The 27,993-nt window shown below is 36.2% G+C and overlaps 1 protein-coding gene across 6 annotated transcripts in view; it reads left to right on the top strand.

Moving 5' to 3' along the window:
* FAM172A (family with sequence similarity 172 member A) overlaps positions 1 to 27,993 on the top strand; it is a 497,808-nt gene that overhangs the window by 417,688 nt on the left and 52,127 nt on the right. For 3 of the 6 annotated variants that reach the window (XR_007515229.1, XM_049867989.1, XM_049867939.1), the window contains one exon: positions 26,315 to 26,411. The exons of the other annotated variants lie outside the window; for them this stretch is intronic. Coding sequence is in view for 2 of the 3 variants with exons in the window: in XM_049867989.1 (XP_049723946.1) it covers positions 26,315 to 26,411 (97 nt within the window). In the remaining variant the exon portion in view is untranslated. The remainder of the gene's footprint in view (positions 1 to 26,314; positions 26,412 to 27,993) is intronic. 6 annotated transcript variants of the gene reach the window in all.

Genomic DNA, 27,993 nt, shown 5'->3' with positions numbered 1-27,993 from the left:
AATTAAAATATCTCTATTAAAATGTTTTGTTCTACCAGCTTAGTGGGAGTTTTTATTTCAATAAAAGTTTGTTTTTTCACTTTAGAACATAAAATGCCGCATTGCACCAGTACCAGCAGGGAAAATGTGGCATGCTGAAATGGCTTAATTCCCTGCATTATTTTTGCTAAAACTTTTTTCATTAAGATTAAATTTTCACTTGGGTGGTTAATTGTTTTAGTTCATTATGAGGGTATGACACAAACACAAAAATGAATAAGAAAATTATGTAATACTTAGAGAGGAGTTGTATGTGAGGCAACTTATTTAAGAAGTAAAGGCTTGGTGTCATACATGAGGTGAAATTTTCGTTCAGCTTGCTGTTTGTAGGATTATTTAGCTATTTAAATAATAGTGTCATAAAATGACTTAAGGGAGCTATGTTATTAAGAAGGAAAGTTTAAATAAATGACTTAAAGAAGGTAAGTGATTGGTTAACACAGGTGGGGCAAGAAAGCCAGGTGCTATGTACCAAAAACAAGGTAACTCCCAAGAGTTTGTAAAGGGGAAAGGTACAGAAAGCATCAAAACCCAAAGGAAAGAACAAACAAATGGTAGAACCAGAAGTTATTAGGTCAGATGAGATGGAGCTATCCCATAAAATAAGATTTGAAAAGAAAACAGATATGACAATGGGAGAAAAAAAAGAAACTAAATGTGAAAGTAAAGAGAGGTGGATTACCCTTTTCCTCAACATGACAGGAAGTTCTAACTAAGCATGTCTTTTTAAATAAGAGAGTAACATGGAGAGAGCAGAGCTGTGTACATGACAGGAATTGTGGTATTTTTTATTCATATTTTCCCACCAAAAATATGTTTCCTTTCACCACTACATTCCTACATTCCCCATGTTCGCCTCTCTATGGCCAGTGGCAAAATGTAAATATCATCTAGAATAAGTAATGTATTGAATCAATAACATCCCCATGCAACAATATTTACTGAGCTTTTACTGTATGTACAGCATATTCTGCTCTTAGTAGTAGAAAGGATATAAAAGTTCATAATAGAATAATTCAAGGAGAAAGGGTAGGGATTACACAGGAGGTATTGATATAGACAATAAAGAAATTTGGAAGAAGGCCTGCTTCTGTCTGATTATAAGAGCCAAAGATGACATTCAGGGAGTTGATGAGGGGAGGTCCATTAAGCTGAATCTTGAAAGATGGGTAGAATTTGAAGATTCAGAGAAAGAACCTCAACTGGGATTGTCAGCATAACCAAAGGCTTGGAAGTATAGAGTGTGTGACATAAGCATGAACAATAGCAAGAAGTTAGTTTGATAGATGTATCATGGATATGAATGGACAATGAGGAAAATAAAGTTACAAGTTAAGTGAGAATGAAATGACAGAACCTTAATTTCCAGGCTAAAGAATTTGTATTATATTTTTTAAGCACTGGAGATCAAAAGTTTTTGAGAGAGAAAATTAACTATCAGAACTATGTATGCTTCAAAAAGATTGGATCTGGCACCTATGAGTAAAATACATTGAGAAAGAGAGGCTGAAGATAAGGAAAATGCAGGTAAAAGGCCATTGTTACAGTTTTTGCAAAAAGTAATGAGGCCCAAAAGCTGGCAATGGTAGTGAAAATGAAGAGGCCATAGATTCCGAAGACACACAGACATAGAATCCATATGAGTTGGCCATGAGAGTTAAATCTTAAGTTATTTCTTGAAACAGGATGGTCAACTATTTAGTGGAGTCTCTAAAAGAATGAGACACAGCATAGGGAAGGTTTTGTGTATTCTTTTTTTATTAACATTTTATTGCATTTTTGGTGAAATTATACATAGCAAAATAGGTTCCCACTCAACAATTTCTACACATAATTTTCAGTGACATTGGTTACATTCTTCACATTGTGTCAACATTCTCATTTCTGTTCTAGCTGTTCCATTCCCATTAACTTAGTTTTACTGCCCCCCAACCTTGTCATCTGTGTTTTAGAGTAACTGTTGTCCATTTGGTCACATATAGATAGTCTTTTTAGCAGTACTCAAGGGTGACATTATTTTTTGAGCTGACCTGCTATTTAGCTAAAAGGTGACTTCAGGGGATAGTTCCTGTTCAAGGTTCAAAGAATATCTCAAGGCAATAGTCTCGGGGATCCCTCCAGTCTCAGTGGACCCAGTAAGTCTGGATTCTTTGAGAATTTGAAGTTCCGTTCCACATTTTCTTCCTTTTCTGTTAGAATCCATCTATTTTGACCCATGACAAGGAAGTTTTCATGGAAGTTCTGAAAAGATTCCATGCAAGGAACATTCTTAGGAGTCAAGGTATCACAGTGGTAGACCAAGAACAGCTTTAAGACACTGGGTATTAAAGAGGTTGATAGAGAAAGAGGTATAGAAATAAGAACTATAAGTTAAACTTACTGTGTTCAAACTTTTTATTCTTTTTAAGTTATTTTAGAAATTAAATACTCCTGCCTTCTTCTGAGATTACTAGACCTTTAGGAGGCTTTCCTGTGGAACCAAATGATTGGTTTTGCAGAGTAAAATCATCCAAGAGCTATAAAAAGGAAGAGATGACATGAATTGAGTGATAGCTTAATAGGAATAACCTGATTTTGTTGGGAAACGTGTGAGGCAGATATAAGATTAAGTCTTGATGGTTTCTTCTGATTGGATACCATAATGAACACATGCCATTCTCCAACTATATCCATTTAGTATTAAGTGCTGCTAATCGTAACCTGTATGTGACTACAAAATATCATTCTGATCATTTGTGTACTAACTTTTTAACTCCATACTCCACTCTAACTTCCCCTTTCTTAAGAGCCTGAGAATAACTTTGTCTATTTGTTACTTCAACAGTAGTTTTGTGTCTTCTAGGAAGTAAGATATTGGGGGAAGATAGACCACCCCCCAACACCCATGAGTCTTATCTCACTGTGTTAATGCCCTGTATGGTTTCCTCCCCCCTGAATGTGACTTTTTTTTTTTTTTTTTTTGAACAACAGGAGGTGGTGAAAGTGACACTAGGTGAATATAGAGGAGGCATGTCTACTGCCTTAAGGCACTGACCAGAAGTGACAAAAATGAATTCCATGTTTGTTCCATTAGTGAGGACTTAGTCAAGTAGCCATACCTAACTGCAAGGATGCTGGGAGATGTAATGTTTTAGGCAGCCACATGCTTGGGAAATGTGGCTGCCATGGATTGAATTGTGTCCCCCAAAATATGTGTCAACTTGGGTAGGCCATGTGTGGTTATTCTCCATTTTGTGATTTTCCTATGTGTTATAAATCATAATCTCTGGCTGTGGTTAAAAGGATTAGGGTAGGATGTAACACTCTTGCTCAGGCCACATCCCTGATCAAGGTAAAAGGGATTTTCCTTGGGGTGTGGCCTGTACCGCCTTTCATCTCTCAAGAGATGAAAGGAAAGGGAAGCAAGCAGAGAGTTGCGGACCTCATACCACCAAGAAAGCAGTACCAGGAGCAGACCATGTCCTATGGATACAGGGTCCCTGCGCCTGAGAATCTCCTCCACCAGGGGAAGATTGAGGACAAGGACCTTCTTCCAGAGCCGAGAGAGAAAGAAAGCCTTCCTCTGGAGCCTATGCCCTGAATTTGGACTTGTAACCTACTAGACTGTGAGAAAATAAATTTCTCTCTGTTAAAGCCATCCACTTGTGGTATTTCTGTTATGGCAGCACTAGATGACTAAGACAAGCCAGATGGTAAATACTTCAGGCTCGTGGGCTTTCTAGTCTCTGTCATAACCACTCATCTCTGCCATTATAGCACTAAAAAAAAAAAAAAGCAGCCATTAAAAAATTTTTTTAAAAAGTAGCTATCAAAGCAATTCTGACTCATGGTGACCCCGTGAGTTCTACAGAGTAGAACTGCCCCATAGGGTTTTCTTGGCTGTAATCTTTACAGAAGCAGAATGCCAGGCCTTTCTTTCATGGAGCAAGTGGGTGGATTAGAGCCGCTGGATGGGTTCAAACTGCCAACATTTAGGTTAGTAGTTCACCGCTGTCTTAGTCATCTAGTGCTGCCATAACAGAAGTACCACAAGTGGATGGCTTTAACAAAGAGAAATTTATTTTCTCACAGTCTAATAGGTTACAAGTCCAAATTCAGGGCACAGGCTCCAGGGGAAGGCTTTCTCTCTCTGTGGACTCTGGAGGAAGGGCCTTGTCCTCAATCTTCCCATAGTCGAGGACCTTCTCAGGTGCAGGGACCCGGGGTCCAAAAGGATGCACTCTGCTCCTGGTACTGCTTTCTTGGTGGTATGAGGTCCCCAGCTCTCTGCTTGCTTCTCTTTCCTTTTATCTCTTGATAGATAAAAGGTGGTGCAGGCCACACCCCAGAAAACTCCCTTTACCCTGGATCAGGGGGATGACCTGAGTAAAGGTGGTGTTACAATCCCACCCTAATCCTCTTAACATAAAGGACAGCCACACAATACTGGGAATCATGCCCTAACCAAGTTGACACATGAATTTTGGGGGAACACAATGCAATCCCTGACAACCGTGAACTATTTGTACCACTCAGGGACCGTTAAAGCGGCCATAGACATTATGTAAACGAGTAAGTGTGGCTCTATTCCAATAAAATTTTATTTACAAAACCAGATGGCCAGAATATAGGCTGTAGTTTGGTGACCCTTAGTTTAAATTAATGGCTATAGCACAGTAGGAAACCTTGGTAGCGTAGTGGTTAAGTGCTATGGCTGCTAACCAAAGGGTCGGCAGTTCGAATCCACCAGGCGCTCCTTGGAAACTCTATGGGGCAGTTCTACCCTGTCCTATGAGTCGGAATCGACCTGATGGCGCTGGGTTTGGCTTCGGTATAGCACAGTAGAGACATAAACTAGATTGCAAATAAATAAAAAAATGACTATGAGAAAGGAAAGATTTTTAAACAGCTGGAAGAGGAGCTGTCAAAGGAGATTTTGGTTTATTTGTTTAAGGTGAAAGAAACTTGAATGATTATAAATTATGTAAATAGATAGTAAGAATGTGAAGATACACAGCAGAATTAAATTATAGGATGGAGATGCCTTTGAAGATAAGGCAAGATCTGATCCAGAGCTTAATCAGAGGAAGAAATTGCCTGTAGAGAGAAGGAGTAAGATGAACCCAAGGTGGTGAAAAATAGAATAACATTCTGATGAATTTTGGTTTTGCCACGAAGGTTTCGAAAGTAGAGAAGGTGTGAAATAATATTTATGAAGAATGCAAGGTAGCCTTGGTTTTGCAAGTGAAAATAGCTACATTTTTCTATTTTAAAAATGGCTATTGTAAAAAAAAAAAAAAGATTAAGGAATGAAAAGAAGGTAAATTTCCCTAGCCATCCCACCCCTATAAATAACCTGTATCTGTTAACAGTATACACAAACTTTTAGATTTTTGTATTAATGTAAATATATTATAAATAAGATCATGTATATTTTCCTATAACTTGATTTTCTCTTTATTGCTGTTCTTCTGATTATAAAAATGATACATCCTAGTTATAGAATGTATATGTTATACATTCTATATTAATGTGGAAGCCCTGGTGGCGTAGTGGTTAAAAGCTACAGCTGCTAACCAGAAGGTTGGCAGTTCAAATCCACAGGGCGCTCCTCTGAAACCCCATGAGGCAGTTCTACTCTGTTCTGTAGGGTTGCTGTGAGTTGGAATCAACTCGACAGCAATGGGTTTTTGGGTTTATATTAATGTAATTTGGTGTTTTTGCATGACAGTTCATGCACTCAGAACCTCATTACTTATAGAATCACATTATATTCCACTGATTGAATGGGTCATGATTTACTTAATTGAACCTCTGTTGACAGCTATTTATTCTTACATATTTTTGTTAATACTAACAGTATTGAAGTGAATATCTTTATACATTTTTATAATATTTCTATAAAATAAATTTCAAAAAGTCAAATTTCTAGGACAAAGTGTAAGCATGTATTTAATTTGCAAATGTATAGCCACGTGCTCTGCAAACTAGCTCTACAAGTTTACATTTCTACCCTGTGTTATTAATTATTTTAATCTTTGCTAATCTTCAAAAAAAACTCAATTAAATTTGTATTTAATAAAGAATGAGATTGTCTATTTTAATATAGTTATTGGCCATTTATATTTATCTTGTGAATTACTGACTTTTTTCTTACTATTGCACCTTTGTCATTTTCTAATTGATTCTTAGGAGTCCCTTTATAAATTATGGATAAGAATCCTGTTTTATAAGTGGTATATTTTTGTCCAGTTTGTCTCTCATCTTTTCATTTTGTTTATGAATTTTTTCCATACAGAAGTTTTTAGTTTTTATGTAGCCAAAAATGTCACTCATTTTTTCTATAGTTTCAGGCCTTATTGGCATGCCAAAATTATACACAAATTCTTTTTTATTTTCTACAAGCACCTTCATGATTTTTTTTTAACCTTTAAATCATAGCATCTGGAGAGATGTCTAGGACTACATAGTACAGTGACAGAGCAGTGTTGAGGGCCCAGTCTCAGCTTGGTGATGATTGGTATATAGGGGCAACAACCTATGAGGGAGAAGCCAATCCAATAGGTCTTCCAAAGGCAAGTGCACTGAACAGACAGTGGGACAAGGCAATTTAGGAAAGATCATTGAAATGTTGGACCATGGACTCAAAGTAAGTAGAAACATGAAAGCAGAAACATGTTTTAAAGGTAGAAAAGGGAGATTGCTTGAGTAAGATGATTAAAAAAGATAGGAGGTTGTGGAGGAATTAGAGAAGTGTCTAGATTCATTATTTAGAAGACTCCAGGGTAAAATATCAAGAGTGGTAGGTGAAGTGGAATGAAGGAGAAAGTCACTGGGGATCAAGGAATAGAGAGGTCCGAGTAATGGATAGATTATCCATGTGAATGTTCAAGTCTCCCAGGATTATAGTTGGATTTGGGTGGAGAGAAGCATCCTTTAAACATCTGGGTCTTCCTTCACCAGCACTTTTGGCAACCTTCATCTTTAAGAGACTCGTTCCTAGTCACTAAAGAATGACTTCAGAATTTGTTAGAAATAAGGAGCAAAATTATCAGAATCTGATTCAACCCCCACTCCGTCCCACTTCCTTCCTTTTAACAAAGTATTCATGTTTGGGGTTTTATTCATGTGCAAGCAATTGATAGTGTATGTAGAGTTCTTAGCTCAGTGCCTTACACATATTAGTATTCAGTACAGTATAAAAAAATCAAAAACCCATTGCTGTAAGTCAATTCTGACTCATAACAACCCTATAGGACAAGCAGAACTGCCCCATAGGGTTTCCGAGGAGCAGCTTGTGGACTTGAACTGCCGACCTTTTGGTTAGCGACTGAGCTCTTAACCACTGCACCATCAGGGCTCTAGAGGGAGATGGTTTGTGTTTTAAAATTCGTGTTTGTTCAGCATTCTTTCAAGTTTAAGGTTTGGAATTTCAGCAACTCTAGTTCAGGATAAAAATCACCAGGCAGCTTCAGCATGAGCTTGTTTATGGAATTCTTAAGGAGGTTGGAAATGCATTTGAGAAACAATTAAAGGCCCATATTCAAACCCTAAGAAAGTAGAAAGAGATAAATAAGGAGAGAAGAGACTAGAAGGAAGTTAGATAGAAGAGCACCTACTGGTTAGTTCCCTTTCCTCTCATCTTGACATATTTGCTCATTCAGACTCCAGATCTACCCCTAAGAGATCAAAAGCAATAAATCCTGGGTGGGGCCCAAGAGTCTGCATTTTTAACAAGTACCTCCTAGTTATTCACTAAAGTTCCTTAGAGAATCAAGTTTTAGGATTTGCAATTGCATTTTTTTAATACATTTGTAGGAGACGGATTGATGATGAGGGTAACGGTTTGTGGATATTTTATAATTTTTTTAATTTTCTTTTCAATCCAGAAAATACAGTGGAGGGAGAAAATAATTGCACAAGGAGTGTGCACAATAGACAAGTTTAAGATTATCTATTGTCTGAATCTTCTCTCCTTTTCTTCACTCAGTTAAAATAATTGTTCATTATTCATCTTGTCTTAATTAAAAAAAAACACTAAATTCTTTGCAACTGACGTTCTTATTTATTTTATAAGTTAAAAAATAAACTAATACAAGCCTTAAATATTACAAGGGTACTCTATAATCTGATAGCATCTTTCCATTGTAAAGCTCAAAATAAATTAAAAACCTTATCAGTGCTATTTAATATAGGACATCTCTGATGACAAATAATGGAAATATAAAATCTAAAATAATTTAAGTCAGTCAGTGGCAAAATAAGTATTTCAAAGCCACACCACCTGAGCCTCACTTTTGCTTTTACAGTGAATGAGGCAGGTCACAGCAATATAACTCTTTAGTTCCTATTTACACAATTTCATCTGCAGTTTTAAGATGAAGTAGAAATAATGATTCTCACTGTGGTACTTCAATTTATTGTACTATTGCAAGAAATATAAATGCTACAAATTGATTTAAACAATGTAGTTAAATATTATGAGAATTCTAACATTTATCCATTCTTTAATCTGTCATTTCTTTATAAATTTTACCTTATGTGACTTCATTGCTAAATAAAAAAATTAAAAAAAAAACTCATTGCGATTAAGTCAATTTTGACTCATAGCAGCCCTATAGAGCAGAGTGTAACTACCCGGTAGGTTTTCCAAGGCTGTAAATCTTTACTGAAGCAGACTGCCACATCTTTCTTCCATGTGTTAAATAGCTGGTAGGTTCAGACCATCAGCCTTTTGGTTAGTAGCCAAGTGCTTACCCTCTGCACTACCAGGGCTCCTTGGTTGCTAAATAGGACTTTTTTAATATAAATAATGTGAACCTCTGTGCTAGGCATTACCTAAGCCTATTAATGTTGAGCCGATTCCAATGGGATTTTCAAGGCTGTGACCTTTGATAAGTAGATCACCAGGCGTTTCTTTTTAGGCACCTCTAGGTGGGTTTGAACTGCCAACCTTTCAGTTAGTAATGAAGTGCCTAACCATTTGCACTGCCCAGGGAATCCTTGTTGTTTGCTGTCAAGTTGATTTTAACTCACAGTGACCCTATAGAACAGAGTAGAACTGACCCTATAGGGTTTCCTAGGCTGTGATCTTTACAGGAATAAATCACCAGATCTTTTCTCTCGCAGAACCGCAAGTTGGTTCAAACAGCCTTTACGTTAGCGGACAAGGACTTAACAATTGGGCCACTAGGGCTCCTACTCCTTAAACCAAAAAACCAAACCCATTGCCTTTGAGTTGATTCCAACTCACAGCGACCCTATAGGACAGACTAGACCAGCCCCACAGGGTCTTCAGGGAGCGGCTGGTGAATTCGAACTGCCAACCCTTCGTTTAGCAGCCATAGCTCTTAACCACTACACCACTAGGGACTCCTTAAAAAACCCGTTGCCATCGAGTCAATTCCAACTCATAGCAACTCCTTACGCACTATCAAAAGTTCAAAAAGAAGATAAAAAGAACACCTTTTCTCCAAGGAACTGTCTTACTGCATCTCCAAACAGCAGCTTAAAATAAGAACAATTCAGTCTCACTAAATTTTTGAGTTATGTTTTAAAAAATAGTGATTATTATTATTTCTCTGGATTCTGCCAAAAATTATACTGAGGGTAGTTAAACTTATTTGTGTATGTAGACACAGCTGCACTTCATTGATTCATTTCTTCATTTAACAAATATTATTGAGCATAAGCCATGTGCCTGGAACAGGAGATAATTACCTAGTGAACAAGTCAAAGGAAGAAGATAGTAATTATGTTGATGATAATAGCAGCTAACATTTATTGAGTGTTCCATATGTACCAGGTGTCATGTGGCTTAATTCTATGAGGCAGGTTCTACTACTACCCCATTTTGCAGGTGAAGACACAGGTTTAGAGGTCTCATAGCTACGAAACAGTGTAGCCGAATTCAAACACTGCCAATCTGACTGCAAGGTCCAGATTCTCAACCAATAAACTGTCAAATGTGTTCTTTTTCTTCCTGGAGCATGTATTCTAGCAATTTGTGTATTTAACAAATACTCATTGAGTGTCTACTGTGTGCCAGGCACCACCCTAGGCCCTAAAGGTACAGTAGTAAAGAAGCAGATGGGGTCGTTGCTCTCGTAGCTCACACCTTCTAGACCCCCTAATAAGCATTACAAAAAAAACAAGAAAGTATCTACATATTAGCACAAATAATCGATATAACTAAACTAAATAATAACATTCACAAGAGTTACAAAACTGTTGAGAATATCACAATGTGTTAAAAAATAAGTATTATGTATTCAGAAAGGACAATGTTATTTTTACATAAATGGGGTTCCTTTTCTTCTGTGGTTAAAATGTATGTCTTATTTTTTAAAAAATTAAAAATAAAACACCTTTAGACTAATCAAAACCTATTCGAGAGCTATTTGTTTCAGTTTCTAGAAGGCGAAATTTTTTACCTGAAAACGAGAATTTTTCACTTAAGACCTTGTGTCACTTGAAGTTATATTTTATCCAAGTTGCAGAATCATTTATAATATTGCAATGCTAAATATTACCTATGCAGCATGCATTTTTTTTTTTAATGGGCAAGATCAATGTGATAGTGAAAAATACTTTTTAAAAGCTACACTATATTTAGGAGCACTATCAAGTGCTTTCCAGTTTTACCAGATTAATTTATTAATTACAGTAGATGCTCTTTTAAAATATTTATCACCAATCACCTTCCTTTTCTCACCCTTATTTCAAATTTCTTTGGGGTGGAAACCTCTTTTTGAACTAAAACTATTCCTGAAGCCATTTAAGAATATTTAGATTAAGAAAACATCACATAGTAGGGCTTCAATATTTAAGAAGTATTTCACTTGTATTTTACATTTAGGATACATGAACAAAGTTGAAAACACTTGCCTAAACACCATTTGACATATGGAAAAAATGGTTAATATTTTTGTAAATCACTGTGTATTTAGTTTGTAAATGAATGTTCAAGCCCCTGGTTTCCGTTCTTCTCTTTTCTTCTGGATTTTATTTTGCTACTAGTAGTATCACCATTATCAGCATTTAAAATGATGCAATCAAGTACAAGCTAATGTGCTTAATTCTGGGATATGAAATCTGTGCCTTGGGCTTAGTGAGTTTATGCAAGTAGCCAAAAGAAGCAGAAAATGTATACATAAAAAAAGAAATACCGATAACAAGGTAGCATTGTAACATTTTTTGTAAAAAGTGGTTCAGGCAGTGAGGTCAAAGGTTTCGTAGTATGTTCATTCATTGAGATGCTAGATCCTGACCTGGCTTTTTTGTCAGAGAAGTAATAAGTAATTGAGTGGAGTGACAAAGGCATTTCAGACAACAAAAAAAAAGTAGCAGAATCCAAGGCAGGCAAAGCATGGCAAATTCAGTGACATTTTGGCTAGAGTTTAAGGATATTGTGAGAGATAATGTTAAAGAGGAATTTACCAGCAACATCTACAAGCGTCTGAGTTTGAACTTTAGTTTATAGACCACAGAGAGTCACCGAAGGTTTTTGAACACGAAAGTATGATGAAAGCAGCATATTAGGAGGATTAACCAACTAGTTAGTGTACGTAGGAAAGGAGACCTGGTTGCACAGTGGTGAAGGTGCTTGGCTGCTAACCAAAAGGTTGATGGTTTGAACTCACCAGCCACTCTGCAGGAGAAAGATATGGCAGCCCGCTTTTGTAAAAATGTACAGCCTGGGAAATCCAATGGGGCAATTCTGCTCTGCCCAGTAGGGTCGCTGTGAGTCGGAATCAACTCAAGGGCGATGGGTTTGTTTGTTTGTTTTGTTTTGTTTTTTGGTCTGGTATGTATGATGGGTTGATGGAGAATACCAACTAAGAGAATACTACAGAAGTCTGGGGCTGGTGTTACCAAACTGTGCTCCTTGGGTTAGTAATTCTGAAAGATAGTAATAAAAAGCTCCTTTTGGGTTTTTTTTTTTCTTGATGAAAAAAAAGAAACATCAAATATTAAATCTTCCTCTTAGAGTTACAATGCACGTTACCACATTAAAGACCTATACCAAAAAAACCCATAGTAATTTCATAAACGTATTTGCATATAATGGACTTTTATTCATTGCACACTTAATCATTATGGAACACTTTTAATACTTGGAAATTTTGGTCTTATCACAATCAATTGCTAACTTATTAATAAATCCATCCAAGCAATAATAAGAATAGAAAGAAAAGATGAAATATAGATTTTTTTTTTATTTTTTAGCAAATCTTGTTTCAGAATTTAATACAGAGAGGGACTTAGATATCCTTTCATCCAAACTCCATCTTTAATCTTGGTAATCAGAAACTAGATGTCACCTTTGACTTTCTCACCTTTCTGGTCAAATGAAGTATTGCTTTTGATTGTATCTGTTTATAAATCCTCTCTCCTTCACTAGACCATAAAATATTCAAGAATGAGGTTAATCCATGTCTGATCATCTTTGTCATCCCTACAGCTGACTTATAGTAAGTGGTGGAAAATATTTGTTAGATTAAAAGTGATAAGAAAACTGTTAACTAGAGAGTTTTTGACTTGCCTGTAATCACAGAGATACATTGAAAATAAATAAATTCCAAGAATGATATATAAAATTTTAGCTGTAAAGCAGTAAAGAATCTGGGAGACAAGAGACCTGGGAGATTCTAGACATAACTCTAAAACTAACTGTCAGTATGATCTGGATCAATTCACTTAGCCTCTCTGGGCCTCTGTTTCCTCATCTAAGTTCAGCTCCAAAATTTGGAGGAAGTCTTCATTTTTCATTACTATAGATTAAAAAAAAAAATTTTTTTTTCACATAGATAACTTTTTTTTTTTTTAAACTGGATGTTGTATTTATTTTACATTGGGAAGGTATTCTTATGGGAGACCGTATTTAAATAGGCAAGACTTTTTAAGTACTTCTTTGTGTTTGTACTTATATAATATTCCCAGTTTTTTCTATTTTCTTATTTTCTACTTCTTTCCAGGTCTATCAAAGGTGATGGAATCTTTAAAATGCACCAAGGTGTATGCTTATGTAATATTAGAATTGAGATTTTAAAATCCTAAAATGTGAAACCTCCAGTTGTCAGAAGATCATAAAGTCTTTACTTTTAAGGACTGTTAAAAATCACCTTCTGTGAGATCTCAGCTTTGGGATTTTTCTGACATTTCAAGACTTAAATTTGAAAGTGTAGAATCTCTATAAATACAGCATTACCACAAGCTCAAAAAAGTCAAGAAATGCAAAAGGTTAGATTCTTACTAACTCCTCTCCCACATTATAGTCTAAATTGAGTTATGGATCTTAGAGTTAAATACATAATAAGAGACACTTGATTATGAAATACAATTTAAATTATGACATATTAAGCTTTTCTCTTTGAATTTTGGGGAATAAAATTGTATATGTAAATCATATAATATCACATTTTTTTGTATGTGCCCTTAAGGCTTTTTTATGTTTTCTTCACATAGTCCCCTCATTTACAACTTTCTCTTGCTGTGGACTAACCATATGGGAAATCCACTATTTTAAACTGAAGCTATTTTTGTGGTGTTACTGCATAAGAAAATGCCTTTAGAGTAGAAAAATCATATACTTTTCTTACCAGATTATAAAAATTAATTTTTTCTAGTGGTCATTTCTTGCTTTGATTCAAAGTATATAACTTTTAATGCCTAGATATTTCTAGGAAGTCTCCACTGCTATGGCCAAGTGAAAAATGGAAGATAATAAAGTACCATGAGACCTAGCCATTTTCAAAGTGTTGAAGATTTAAAATTATGTGTAATTTACATGAGACATATAAATGAAAGGATAGACTTCACTAGGATCCTTTTTTTTTTGCTTTAAAAATAGGGTATTTCTCTCCTGCAGCAGCATCTCACATCTCATACATATGTGCATATTTAGTTTTCTGTGTAGCATTCAGTCCCAAGAACACTAATTATAATTTTAAATTATCAATAAAATATAGGCTTAAAGTACAGTAGATGTCAAATTCCATATCTCTCGTAAGATTCCCTATCTAAAGAAAGCAACTACTTTTTGCCCTTTATTTTCTTTTTTTATTCTTATGAACTTTATAGTCACTTATATTTTGCCTTTCAAAAGTTAAAAACACTCTTTGAATTTGTAGTGTGCAAGTAGGTATATAGCCTTTATATCTAGTAAAGACATTGATGATGGTAATTCTTCTCTGCCTCTGGCTACAAGTGAAAAACCCAAACATGGCCTTTGGTTTACATTGTTGTTGTTAGCTGCCGTCGAAGTAGCCCAGACTCATAGCCACCCCATGCTCAAGATCTGAAAGGTTTTCACTGGCAGATTTTTAGAAGTAAATCACCAGGCCTTTCTTCCTAGTCCGTCTTCGTCTGGAAGCTCTGTTGAAACCTGTTCAGCATCATAGCAACACACACTCCTCTACTGGCAGAAAGGTGGTGGCTAAGTATGAGGCTCACTGGCTGAGGATTGAACCAGGTCTCTCGCATGAAAGGCAAGAGTTCTACCACCAAACCACTAGTGCACATTCAGTTCACATTAAAACAAAACAAAAAAGAAACAAACTCATTGCCCTTGAGTCAATTTCGACTCATAGTGACCCTATAGGACAGAGTAGAATTGCCTCATAGTGTTTCCAAGGAGAAGCTGGTGAATTTGAACGGCCAACCTTTTGGTTAGCAGCCGAGCTCTTAACCACTGTACCAACAGGGCTCCCAGTTCACACTGAATCACCCAAAATTGTTTTTAAGTGTTTCTCTGAAGCCCCTGCTGGTATTACTTATAAAATGGTTCGCTATTGACTTGTTGGTATGCCTATTACAATGTACCCCCCAAAAAAGCCTTGGTTACTTTGCAAGTTTTTGCTTGTTCGTTGGTTGGTTTGTGGTCTTTGGAATAGTTCTTCTGCACCTCAGTTATGGTTGCCCCAAGAAAAGTTTGCCAAGCAGGAGTTCCTTAGGAGTCCTGCTATTGTCCTTAGAAATCTCCACCCTAATTTTTATATTTCTCCTCTATTGAAAGGCTAGCTGTACTCCACAATTTTGTTGTCTTTTGTATTTGATAAAACACAGACAACCATGTTGAAACTTGTCAGGAACTAAAATGTGACTTCTCCGGCATGTCTAGCTTTGTGAACCATATAAAATAATTAACACTTCTCTGTAAAATATCATTGTCTGGAGTTTGATGCCATATTAGAACCATCCTGTATCAGCTAGCTCCCCAAAGAATATGCTGCCTTTTTTTTTATTTTGTTGTTTATTTATTTATTTATTTTGCATAATGGGATTATTTCTGGAAATGGCTCTTTTGGCCCAAGATGTGCTACCTTCTCAAAACACATTTGGTTACTTTAAGCATTTTTCAGTGTGCTTTGCAATCATTTTCATTCATTTCCCACTCAGTTGGCCCATTATTATGCTCTGATATGCATAGACATTCGGCTACACAGTGGGTAAGAGGTAGATGTAGGATGAAGAACCCCAGGACAGAGACCAAGGCCCAGTTTGGTCTCTCCTTGGCTAAATTCCATTTGGATAGCTCATTGTTTTTCTTTGATGTGTAGGGTTTAATTGCTTATCTCAAAACATAAGGCTCTATTGGTGGGAGCTTGTGTGGGTTGAGCCATTTACCCTTTCCTGAATTAAAAAACTGAACATCATTAGCAGTTTCTTTTCCACAGAGAACTGTGCTCTAAGTGTGGGGTACAAAAATGTTATTTTTGACTGCCCAGTTTTGCCCAGGCTAGTCCCTAATTTCTCTCATGACCTCACAATAGCCTCTCCTGCCTGCCTGGCCACAAAGCTTGATTATTTTGTAATATGATCTTAGTGGGGATTCCAGCCGTGCTTCCCTGCTCGTGGGTAGCAGAATGTGGCAGCATGCCTGCTCACTTGCCTGGGCTACTATGATCAGATTACGCCTTCTCAGCATTCTTACACTGGCTGCCTGCAAAGTTCTGAGAAGCTTGAATTCAGCCCACTTGAGTTTCACAGCCATTAATGGAGACAGAACAGGAGATATTAGAGAGCTGGTGAAGCCTTGCTCTCACGTACGACTGCTGTCAATGAAGTCAGAAAGTCACTCCACACTGAGCATCTCTGTCTTTAAAATAAATAAGTGAACCTGCTAGTATCACACAATTTCCAAAAACCACTTTTTCAACTGTAAAGTTATTCTTGGAGCTATCAGTTGGGTTTTAGCTTTGAGATTTTAGCCATTTGCATAACACAGTAAGGATCTTCATAAAAGATGGGGAAATTTACTCTTTGTCTTAGTTGTTAACAGTGAATCATTACAGATCATCATAATTAGCTGGACACCTTTCTCTCCATATTGTTCTTTCAGCCAAATGTTTACAGGGTGATGATATATGTCAACATCATTATAACATAACTACATCAGGTGAGGTGAGAAAAGGAAGACACAGTGTCTAACTTGGCACTGTGATGACATGGAGAGTTCAGAACCCATACTACCTTCATTTCTTCATCCAACAAGTATTTATTGAGTACCAAGAATGTGTCGGCCCTCAGAAATACAGGATGGAGAAAAGGAGTGTGCTGCCTTCTTAAGGGGAGAGCAACTAAGAGTGTGTAGCAAGGTGTATGTAAGGTTTTGTGTGAGAGACTGATTTGATTTGTAAACTTTCACTTAAAGCACAATAAAAATTTAAAAAAGGATGTGTCGGCCCTTTGAGGCACCAAAATGCAGGGGCTAAATATAGGGCCTCTTGCCCTCACAGAGCTTACAATTTAGACTTGAAAATAAAAGATCTTAAGAGAAAAAATTTTTAGAAGCTTTTTTTTTTTAATTATATTAGAATAATTCCATCTTTTTTTTTAATGTGAACCAGAGAAACAGAGTTGGAAAGGAGAATACATCCTCCCCTACCTCATACAGGGAAGAATCCCCTCTGTGGTGTTTGTCCACATGAGTGAACAAAATATGCAATTTATATTTCACTGTTCAAAAATGAAGAAATCGTGATTGTAGGTTAAAATAGAGCCTAAAATCCAGCCAAAGCTCGATTAAAACTGTTTTGTTTTCTGACATTATCATTCATACGTTCAGTGGACCAGCAAGAAAGCTTGGGAAATTAAGCATAAACAATGTGGTGCCAGTTTGCTTTAAAATCTCTAATATATGTTTTGTAAACAAAGCTTATAAAACTTAGTACTCTACTAATTAAATAACAAGAAAGATTTTATGAATCCATGAAAAGCCAGAATTTAAAATGCCTTCAGGGGAACAGGTGCTGTAATGACATCACTGTGTGTCACGCAGCTTTTTTTTCCTTGATACTTGTATTTGGTCATAATGGAAAGAAATTGATTCCAAATGTGTTTTCTTGACCTCGTTCTCCATTCATGTTAGTGCCTAACCTTAAATGATGTTTCTACAATCTCAGTTGTATTTACAGTAATTATATGCATAATGTAGCATATTATTGTCCGGACTTCCTGTTTAATCAGTACAGAGCTTCTTACAAGTGCAGCTGAAAAGGGCAAACAAAATTAAAGCTTTATATACCAAAACAAGTTTGATTTGCTAAGCTCCCAGCATTCCAAAGTACACAAATTTGTTCCACTAAGTTTTCCGATGGCTTGCAGATGGGCAATGATTAATCAGAGAGCTAACTGTGAAGTAGTTTGCAATTAAACTGGAAAGCTCTGAAGCATGCTAATTGAATCAGAAAATTAGAGACACTGAACAGTAATTGGCTATTTCTCATGCAGCAGGTGCCAGGCCACTCATCTGTGGAACAAGGTATTTAAGGCACATTAGCACTAGTAAAAATACTTCTTGATATGGAACAGTTAGATTTTCTGCTCATTTTCACCATGGATGTCAAAACATACAGCTGTGCTATCTGGTACTTGCAATTCATGTTTGAAGAATTTAAGTTAGGTAAACATATGGGGGAGAAGTGCTGGGCAACCTCTTTAAGTACACAGGAAACATTTTAGAAGTGAAACCGAAAATGAGGGGTTGAGGTTCTGTTTTTCAACTCAATCACTTTTGCTTTCTTATTGTACAGATTCAGAAGTTGAATTTTCTGTTTAGTGTTAGTTTAAAGTAACAACAGTATAAATCTAATACTGCTGTGAGCTTAGTAGATACATGAAGCCAATTCATATCATGTCTCAGCGTGAGTTTATATCTTCTAATTAGTACTACCATTTTATAGAGTGAGCACATGCTATGAAAGTTTGTTTGCCATGCCAACAGGGACCAGGACATGTAGTTTTTCTTCAGTGGAACGATCTGCAGTAAGATCAGAAACAACTGTAACCTAACCAGTGGGTAATCAGACAAGAATGGGATTTAATAAGTTCAATTGTAGAGTTTTTTTTTTTTTTTTTTTTTTAATAATCCTCATTTTCATATTATCAAGGGTGGGGCATATGACTTCTGTTTCCCATTGCTTTAATTAGAGTTCAGTATTGTTATTAGAAAGTGAAAACTACAAATGAAAAAATATATGCACTACATTATACTGTGTTGGGAAGCAGAATATTACAGTTTTCACATGCTAATCATATTACTTAGCAGATGACTGCAGATAATAGTGAGTTTGAACCAAGAGGCATAAATTATAAATTGTAAACAGTGCATAGGGGATATGTTATAACTGTGTCTCATTTAAATTAAGGCAGGGAGTTGTCTCTGCACAAATAATGTTCCTTCATTAAGTTTTAAAGACTCCTTTATAATCTTTTATTAAGAACATTTGGCAACATGTTACCAAAAGAGGTTTTAAGTGGAACACACACTAGTTTTATAAAAGTGCAACACGCGACAGAAAGACGCTATGTCTTCAAGCTGTACATTTATTTATTTATTTAATGCAAAAGCACTTCTTTGGCAGGCCTTCTTCCCCACCCCCAATGAACCGTGTGCATTTTGCATTCTTTAGTTCAAAAGCAGTTCTGAAACATTTACATGATCAATGTTTTTTGCTTCAGGGATAAAGTTTGCTCTCCATGGACAAGTGAGAACATATTGATCATTTTATTCTATTTGCTATTTCTAAATTCAATATACCTCTTGAGTCGATAAGCGAGATCGAGAGCATATTTTTTTGTGTGTGTGCCTGCTTGTAGCTTGTTCTCAAGATCCAAGATACATTTTTGATTAATCACGAAAGCTCTGAGGTCATGGAGAGCAAATGTGTTTGTGGAGTGTCAGCTGATGCTGTCAGATAAATGTCTTAAGCTTAGCCAGGGTTCATGCCCCAGCTTTAGGCTGTGCCAAATGTCTCCCCTTGTCGAGGAAGATAACAGCTACACTGGAGGCGACTGAGCTGTTTGTTCACCGAAAGGGCTGACCTTGCCATATGGGGCTACAATCAGGTGAAAGGAAGAGCATAGATGTTTTAATTGAAATTTTACAAATTTAAACTTTTCACTTGATTGAGATGATCTTAGTATCCACTAACTTACGTTCTAGGCCTTATGTTTATTCTGATTATAACTTCATCTCTTACGTGTTTCTGATTAGACTGCTTAGGATGAATAATTGGTCCAATATTGTTCTTGCTGTATTCTGAGAGTATCTTGGCACTGCTAGTGTGTTATTAAAATACTGCAAAGTGCATGAAAATGTTTATTGGGATAAAAGGGATACATTTACATTTCTGTTCAGGTATGTGTAGTGTAAGTTATTCTTGCTTTGCTTTTTTTTTCAAATCCACAAAATAAAAATATGGTCTGGGCAGAGAGGTCACCTGTGTTAATGACCCATGTCCATGTACCCTCTTATCTTCAGAGGACTCGTTTAATCACATTTACCCCCACTTACCGTAATTTGTCTTCTTTTACTAGGCAGAGTCTATAAATAGGAAATAATGACAAACCTAAACTAACACCTGGAGAATTCTTTGTACCAGGGCTTGCTGTGTTTAAGACTGAAGGCAATCGGATTGATCACATGGTTATGCATAAAGAAATAAACTTTCGGTGGGCTCTTTGTGGGTATTTCCTGCAAAATGCCTTTTTTCAGGGAAAAAAGAAGTACCTTTGTTCCATTTTACCCTAGTTTGTTCTTTTGTCCAAAGAAGCTGGTCTACTTTTCCTTCCTCTCAAGAAGTTCATACTGCCATGGGTAAATCATCAGTGCTAATTAGACACAATAATGCTGCTAAAAAAAAAAAGGAAAGAAAGAAATAACACATCTGTCATGAACTCCCACCAGAGCTCTTGGAAATGAGACATTTTAAATATTTTATGCTGAACACAAAATATCTTGAGGAAATGGTTTTATATTCTGGTTCCCAAAACAAAACCGTCAGTGTCAGTGAGGAGTGCTGCTTAAAAACAGCCCATTTCAAATTATTTTCTTTAACATTCCCTCACACTTGAAATATAGGCTCTACTGCTCTATATGAAAATTCAGATTATGAAGTAGAAAAATGTAATGGAACTAGAAGGAAATGAAAGATATTTTTATTAATTGTGAAAACCTTTCTTTCATCAAGTGATATTAGAAACATGTTGCATTTCATTATCTAGAGACCACCGTGTTTCATGTGAGTTGGTACTAGTGAACAAAATGAATTTTGGTTAGTTGGATTGGTTTGGGTTGGTTTCCGTGGTAGCTAAAATTATAAATAGACCAAGTAGAAATGAGAGAGACTGAGAGTAACTTCCATGGTCAAGCATTAAGTTTCTGTTTAGATAATTAGAAGATGCAGATCATATTTAGACTTTCTGTTATTTGTCTAAATTACTTAAGATTAATAATAATGCCCAAATCAGACTTGTAAGTCATAGTTTAAGTGTGAATAAGATTTTTTATCTATTTTCTTTACATTTAAGCACAGTTTAATCCTGGATTGAATTTTATGGTTATTGTTAAGTATTCTTTAGCCATGATCCTTAACAGTTTTTTCTTCTTTTCCTTCTTACCTTAAGAAGTGTTTTTTATGCATGAAGAGTATCACTAATGTATACATTTCTGTGACTCTTTTTTTAATAGACTACTGGCCAAGTGTGGTTAACCCTTCAGTTCATATTGTTCTTTGTCCCATCATTTCAAAAATATTGAATGTTGTCATGACCAAGCCAGATCCAGGAAGGGACTCTGATTTTTTTTTTTTTTTATATAAATGAATATGTTGTGTTATTTAGAAGACACTTAATTGATATTGATACAATTGATAGTGATACAAATCTTAAGATTTGGAGATAATTCTCAACAGGATTTAGATCCACCTGTGGAAAGAAATAGTAAAATAAAATCATTGTTTCCAAGACTCAGCCATCTTACTCAGTTACTATCTCCTTAACTAGTATTTACTACTGTACTCACCAGTTTTATTGAGATAAACAAGCTTTGCTATATCTATTATATATCTATTATATATATAATCTTTTACCTTTATCCTTTTCCAAGCCTATTCTGTTTTTCTTCCCTTTTAAAGTTTAAGTTTAAATCATCATTTATTTCAGGCACCAACCAATCAGTCAAAAAATTAAATGAGTCCGTTTATTAAAGCGTTTTTTTCCCCTGAGCCTTGAGTCTTTTATTCAGTCTAAGAGCTTATTTGAAAAATCGAGAAGTCTCTTCAAAAATTATGGAAAGAACTACTCCATGTTGAAAAATATTTTCTATTAATCAAATTGTGCTTCATTTTTTTATAACATACAAAGTCTGATGGTATTTTCATTTTCCCGTTAGAGTTGTAAATCCTACTTACTGTAATAAAATCTTGGAGAAAGTTTTGATTATACATAAAGATTTTTTAAGGGCATGAATCCTCGGCTCTTATTATTTTGCCATTTGAACAAATTCTCAAGTAACATTATGATGCTAGTTTTGTTCGTTTTATCATCCAAAATGACTTTTTTATATTTAGATTTTTATCTTTATTCTTTTTTTTCTTATAGTTTCTTTATTTTTTCTTTATTCTTTATTTCACTTGAAGAAAAATTCTGATGCTCGGTTTTTGTCATGATTCTTTATATTCTGTTCTTTTTAGTTGATTACAAAACTGATAGTAAAATGGTTATTGACAATTGTTACCCAGTAACAATTGATATAACACTAATGGTGACAGTCTACCTTCATTTTCTTAGACTGATTTGGCTTCTTCAAGATTGTGGAAGGTTTGAAATTAGTAATGCCCCGTTGGATAAAATCTATACAAAATATCTTGTTTTAAGGATTTATAATGCTTCCCATATCAATGAGAAAAAAATTAATCATTTTCAAGTGTATAATCAGTGTCAGCATTTTGCATATCACAATGAAAGTTGTGAAACAGTGGCATCCGGAAGCTCCTGTGAGAAGCCAAACTAATCCTTTACAAGAAAATCACTTTCCTCTTGTAAAGCACTGTTACAAAAACCAAAGTGAGAAAAAATAATGTAGGAAATTATTTTAAATAATGCAATTGAAATGAAAGTAATTGGAACTTTTCAGCATTGTAAAGTATACAATCACCATTGCATTTTTATACATAAACAGAAGATGGACTGTAGTCTTGGAAAAGGTCTGTCCCTTTCTAAACTCATAATTTTTCCATATTCAGAAATATATAAGAAATCTTATATTTATAATCTTCCGCTAGTCATTAGGCATAACGAAATACAACATATAAAGAATGAAATTAAGCTTTTAATTGCTTCTATATGAATATTCATTTTGTGGGAATTCAATCTTGTTTTTTTTTTCCTAGATTTGATGACAAAGAGGACATTTTTAAATGAAACTAACAGGCATGTTTGTGGCCCTGAATTATGTGAAGTATATTTCCTTTACCTTCAGAAAAGGCTAATGAATTTACTTCAGTCTTAAATATCCACAGATACACTCTAGGCAGAGAGAACAGACCAAGGAAAAAAGCTTATTTTATTCAAGGACAGAAAGAAGACAAGTACACCTGGGGCACTTAGGGCAAGAAGGGGATGTAGACAAGAGCCATATTGCTTAGGGCTTTGTAGACCATGAGTCCAAATTTCTAATTCATTCTAAGTACAGTGGAAAGCCTTTGGAGGCTTTTAAGTTGGGGATGATAATATCTAAATTATATAGAGAAAATGGATTGGGATGGGGGGGCAAAAGTATAACCAGCTGACCACTTAAGAAACTGTTGCAGTAGCTGAGGCAAATTATGGTGGCTTGAATTTACTGGTCGTAGTGGAGATAGAATTGTCTACCATGTCTTGTTCATTTAGATGTGGGAAGGAAGGGAATAGACAGGATGAAGGATGACTCCTAGATTCTTGGCTTGAGTGACATCATTTACTGATATGAGGAAATTTCGGAGAGAAATAGGTTTGGGAGGGAAAATCAAAAGTAAAATGTTGGCATTTACCTGTTTCCTCTTTTTATCTTTAAACATTTATTCTGAGAAGTATTCTGGAGATCAGAGAGAGGTTTCCAGATAAGGAAAAAAAATAGCAAATGCATGACTTTACATTTTTTCTTTGCTAACACATTGTCTTAGTTATCTAGTGCTGCTGTAACAGAAATACCACAAGTGGATGGCCTTAACAAACAGAAGTTTATTCTTTCACAGTTTAGGAGACTAGAAGTCCAAATTCAGGGTGCCAGCTCCCGTGGAAGCCTTTCTCTCTCTCTCTGTCAGCTCTGGGGGAAGGTCCTTGTCACCAATCTTCCCCTGGTCTAGGAGCTTCTAAGCACAGGGACCCTGGGTCCAAAGGACACACTCCACTCCCAGTGCTACTTTCTTGGTGGTAGGAGGTCCTTCTCCTCTCCACTTGATTCCCTCTTTTATATCTCAAAAAAGATTTACTCAAGATACAGTCTAATCCTATAAATTGAGTCCTGCCTCATTAACATAACTGCCTCTAATCCTGCCTCATTAACATCATAGAGGTTAGGATTTACAACACAGGATAATCACATCAAATCACGAAATGGTAGACAATCACACAATACTGGGAATAATGGCCTAAGCAAGTTGATATACATTTTGTGGGGGTAGGGGGGGAACACAATTCAATCCATAACACACATTAAACTTCTGGTGTGAACTAGAAGTTATTTGACTAGAATGTATACATCTAACAACAGTGTATGCTCAGGGTATAAAACTCACTGTTGACTGACATGAGCCTTATAACACCCCTCAACCTTACCCACTTCTGACTACTAGAGATTTTATGCAAAGTATACAGATCAACTGTTGGGCACCTTACCACTGTGATGGAAGATTTTTTTGATAGTCCCAATGTGGCAAGGAGCATGTAACTTGAAAAAACAAGTTCTCTTTCCCTTGATTCTCCATTAAAGAATTTTAATAACATTTTATTAAGAATCCACAGGATAATGTTGCCTTACAAATTTAGGAACTTTGTTTTATACCTTTTATTTATTTATTTTAGTACCTGGTTTACCCTTTGCAAATAGGTTTTATCCAATTAACCCCATCTGAACTTGGAAAAAGTACCTCTTACCCTGCCTTATTTATCAGTGGAAAGAAAAGACATTCCCAGATATTAACTAGATCTTCTCACTTCCATGACAGTAGTTTTACCACTTCAGTGGTATGATACAATTGTCTGAAAAAATACCCTTCAATCATTTGGGTTTCATCACCTTTAAAAAAGGTAACACTTCTCATTGACAGTTTTGTGCTTAGCATTCTATTTGCTCACAACTCTCAGGAGTGAGATTGTCTGCTTTGGCAGATCTGTTTTTATTTTTATTTTTTATGTATTGGGGAATATAACAGTTTTTTTTTTAAGGAAAACCAGAACTGGAAAGGGACATTTTGGTGTTTTACTTTAAAAATACAAATTAGGATGGTTTTAATGTTATAGTCTCATCAATTTAGATACTTTGGAAAGTACTAACCAGAACGATAAAAACCAAACCCACTGCCATCGAGTCGATTCCGACTCATAGCAACCCTATAAGTACTACCCAGTGCCCTCGAGTCGATTCCGACTCATATCTATAAGTACTAGTGTTAATCAAAATCATTATTAAAACATTTGAGGATTAAAAATTTCTGTGTAAGTATCAGCTTGGCTTTGTGAACATCAAATTATAGGCCAGTCTAGTTTCCCCATGGCAGATCGACAGACCTGGTGGATTGAGGAGATAGATGCGATGTCTGCATTGTATATTGGCTGTAGTACAGCTATCCATTGTCTCTTTCATGGTCTGCTGATCAATAAGGAGGGAACTGGATGAATGATAAGACAAGGAAGGAAGACTTTGATAAGAAGCTGTTCTTAAAGTGTAGTGGTTAAGATAAAAATAGTGAAATGAAGTTGGGGAAACATCTCTAGGTTTATATGCTCATACTGTCCTTTGTTTCTAAAACTCAGAAGAGTGATTAAATAGCATCTTAAATGCGTTGAGCTAAATGGACCCCAATTTGCATTTTCTTCTATGTCTGCTTTTGTTTTTTATTTTGGAAAGCTGCTGGGTTTCTTCTTTCTCGTATTGCTTTTTAAGAGCTATTAGCCAAGGCTATGTCCCCGTTCTTTTGTTATCCTAATATATATGGACTGGCACCTGCTTTGCTTTTATAAAGCATAGTCCTTTTTATTAAAAAAAATAAATAAATAGCATTAACACAATATTTTTGTATTACTTTTTAAAGTAGGGTAATTTTCTCCTTCCAAAGAAAGAAAAGGAATTTAGTGATTGATATTTTTCATCTAAAATTTCATAGAAATTAAATATACAATCATGAGCATTCTAGTTTCATCATTCTCTGCTTCTCTTTCACCATCCAAACTTTATCTCTTTGAAGACACTGAAAGTGACTTTTGAGGCTGTCATATCTAGTAGTAATGAAATTCACCTTTGAGTTTGCAAAGGCTCTGATAAGAATTTATCTATAAACTGGCTCAGTAACCCAGTGAATTTCAGTAGCTAAATTATGTCTTGAATTTTAAAATTGTATTCTTCAGAGTACTCAGTAAGTGGGCATTTACTAAAAATATTCTGAATGGCTAACACTGTGTTAAAAAAACCAAACCCACAGCCATCGAATCGATTCCAACTCATAGCGACCCAGTAGGACAGTGGAGAACTGCCCCATAGAGTTTCCATGTAGTGCCTGGTGGATTTGAACTGCTAACCTTTTGGTTAGCAGCTGTAGTGCTTAACCACTACACCACCAGGATTTCCAACACTGTGTTAAAAATAGGCACTATAAAATGTTGTAAATACACAAAAATAATAAGTATTTAAATCTTATTTTTCCTTTAAATTCCAGAAATGGCAATTTAGAATTTAGGAAAAATACTACTAATTTTTACTTTGAAAACTACTAAATAGCCAGAAGAAAAAAAAATTTTTTTTTTTTTTTTTCAGAAGAAGATGGGAAAATGAAGAGGGTAATTGAAAACAGAGGTAGGGCAAAAAGGTGGTTTCAGCCTTACAGGAGGAAGATAACCGAAGAAGAAGAGAGGTAAGGGAAGCAGCTGAAAGGGTTAAAAAATCAAACTATAAAAGGTAGATAGAAATAATTAAGGAATATAAAAAATCTGTTCACTGCCAGATTTTTTTAATAATTTATATTTTTATTTATTGTGCTTTAGATAAAAGTTTACAAATCAAGCCAGTCTCTCATACAAAAACTTATACACACTGTGCTGTATACTCCTAGCTGCTCTCCCCCTAATGAGACAGCACACTCTTCCTCTCCATCTTGTATTCCTCATGTGCATTCAATGAACTCCTGTCCCCCTCTGCCTTCTCATCTCACCTCCAGGCAGGACCTACCTACATAGCCTTATATGTCTACATGAGCCAAGAAGCTTACTCCTCACTGGTATCATTATCTACATTATAGTCAAGTCTGAAGAGTTGGCTTTGGGAATGGTTTCAGTCCTGGGCTAACAGAGGGTCCGGGGACCATGACCTCCTGGGTCCCACTAGTCTCAGTCAGACTATTAAGTCTGGTCTTTGAAGTATGTATCCCCTGTTCTCCTGCTCCATCAGGGATTCTCTGTTGTGTGATGACTGTCAGGGCAGTCATCAGTTGTAGCCAGGCACCATCTAGTTCTTCCGGTCTGAGGCTGATGTAGTCTCTGGTTTATGCAGCCCTTTCTGTATCTTGGGCTCGTCTTCACCTTGCGCCTTTGGTGTTCTTCACTCTCCTTTGCTCCAGGTGGGATAAGACCAATTGATACATCTTAGATGGCCGCTTGCTAGTATTTAAGACCCCAGACACTACTCACCAAAGTGGGATGCAGAACGTTTTCTTAATACATTTTGTTATGGCAATTGACCTAGATGTCCCCTGAAACCATGGTCCCCAGACCCCCGTCCCTGCTGCTCTGGCCTTCAAAGTGTTCAGTTAAATTCAGGAAACTTCTTTGCTTTTGGTTTAGCCCAGTTGTGCTGACCTCTCCTGTATTGTGTGTTGTCTTTCCCTTCACCTAAAATAGTTCTTGTCTCCTATCTAATTTCACTGCCAGGTTTTTGATTTATCCAACTCATCACCAAGAAGTGATGACTGGGGTGTTAAAAGCCTATGAGTGGCCATATAAGATATTCCACTGGTCTCACCTCTTCAGGAGCAAGGGAGAATGGAGAAAACTAAAGATATAAGGGAAAGATTAGTCCAAGGGACTAATGGACCACAACTACCATGGCCTCCACCAGACTGAGTCCAGTACACCTAGATGGTGCCTGGCTACCACCACTGACTGCTCTGACAGGGATCACAATAAAGGGTTCCAGACAGAGCTGGAGAAAAAGGTAGAACAAAATTCTAACTCACAAAAAAAGACCAGACTTACTGGCCCAACAGAGACTGAAGAAACCCCAAGAGTATGGCCCCCGGACACCCATTTAGCTCAGTAATGAAGTCACTCCTGAGGTTCACCCTTCATCCAAAGATTAGACAGGCCCATAAAACAAAACGAAACTAAAGGGACACAGCAGCCCAGGGGCAGGGACTAGAAGGCAGGAGGGGACAGAAAAGCTGGTAACAGGGAACATAAAGTCGAGAAGGGAGAGTGTTGACATGTTGCGGGGTTGTTAGC

Source organism: Elephas maximus, chromosome 2, assembly GCF_024166365.1.
Source record: "Elephas maximus indicus isolate mEleMax1 chromosome 2, mEleMax1 primary haplotype, whole genome shotgun sequence".
NCBI classification, from domain to species: domain Eukaryota; kingdom Metazoa; phylum Chordata; class Mammalia; order Proboscidea; family Elephantidae; genus Elephas; species Elephas maximus.
The sequence above is the reverse complement of the archived record's forward strand: the minus strand, read 5'-3'. Positions and strand labels throughout refer to the sequence as shown.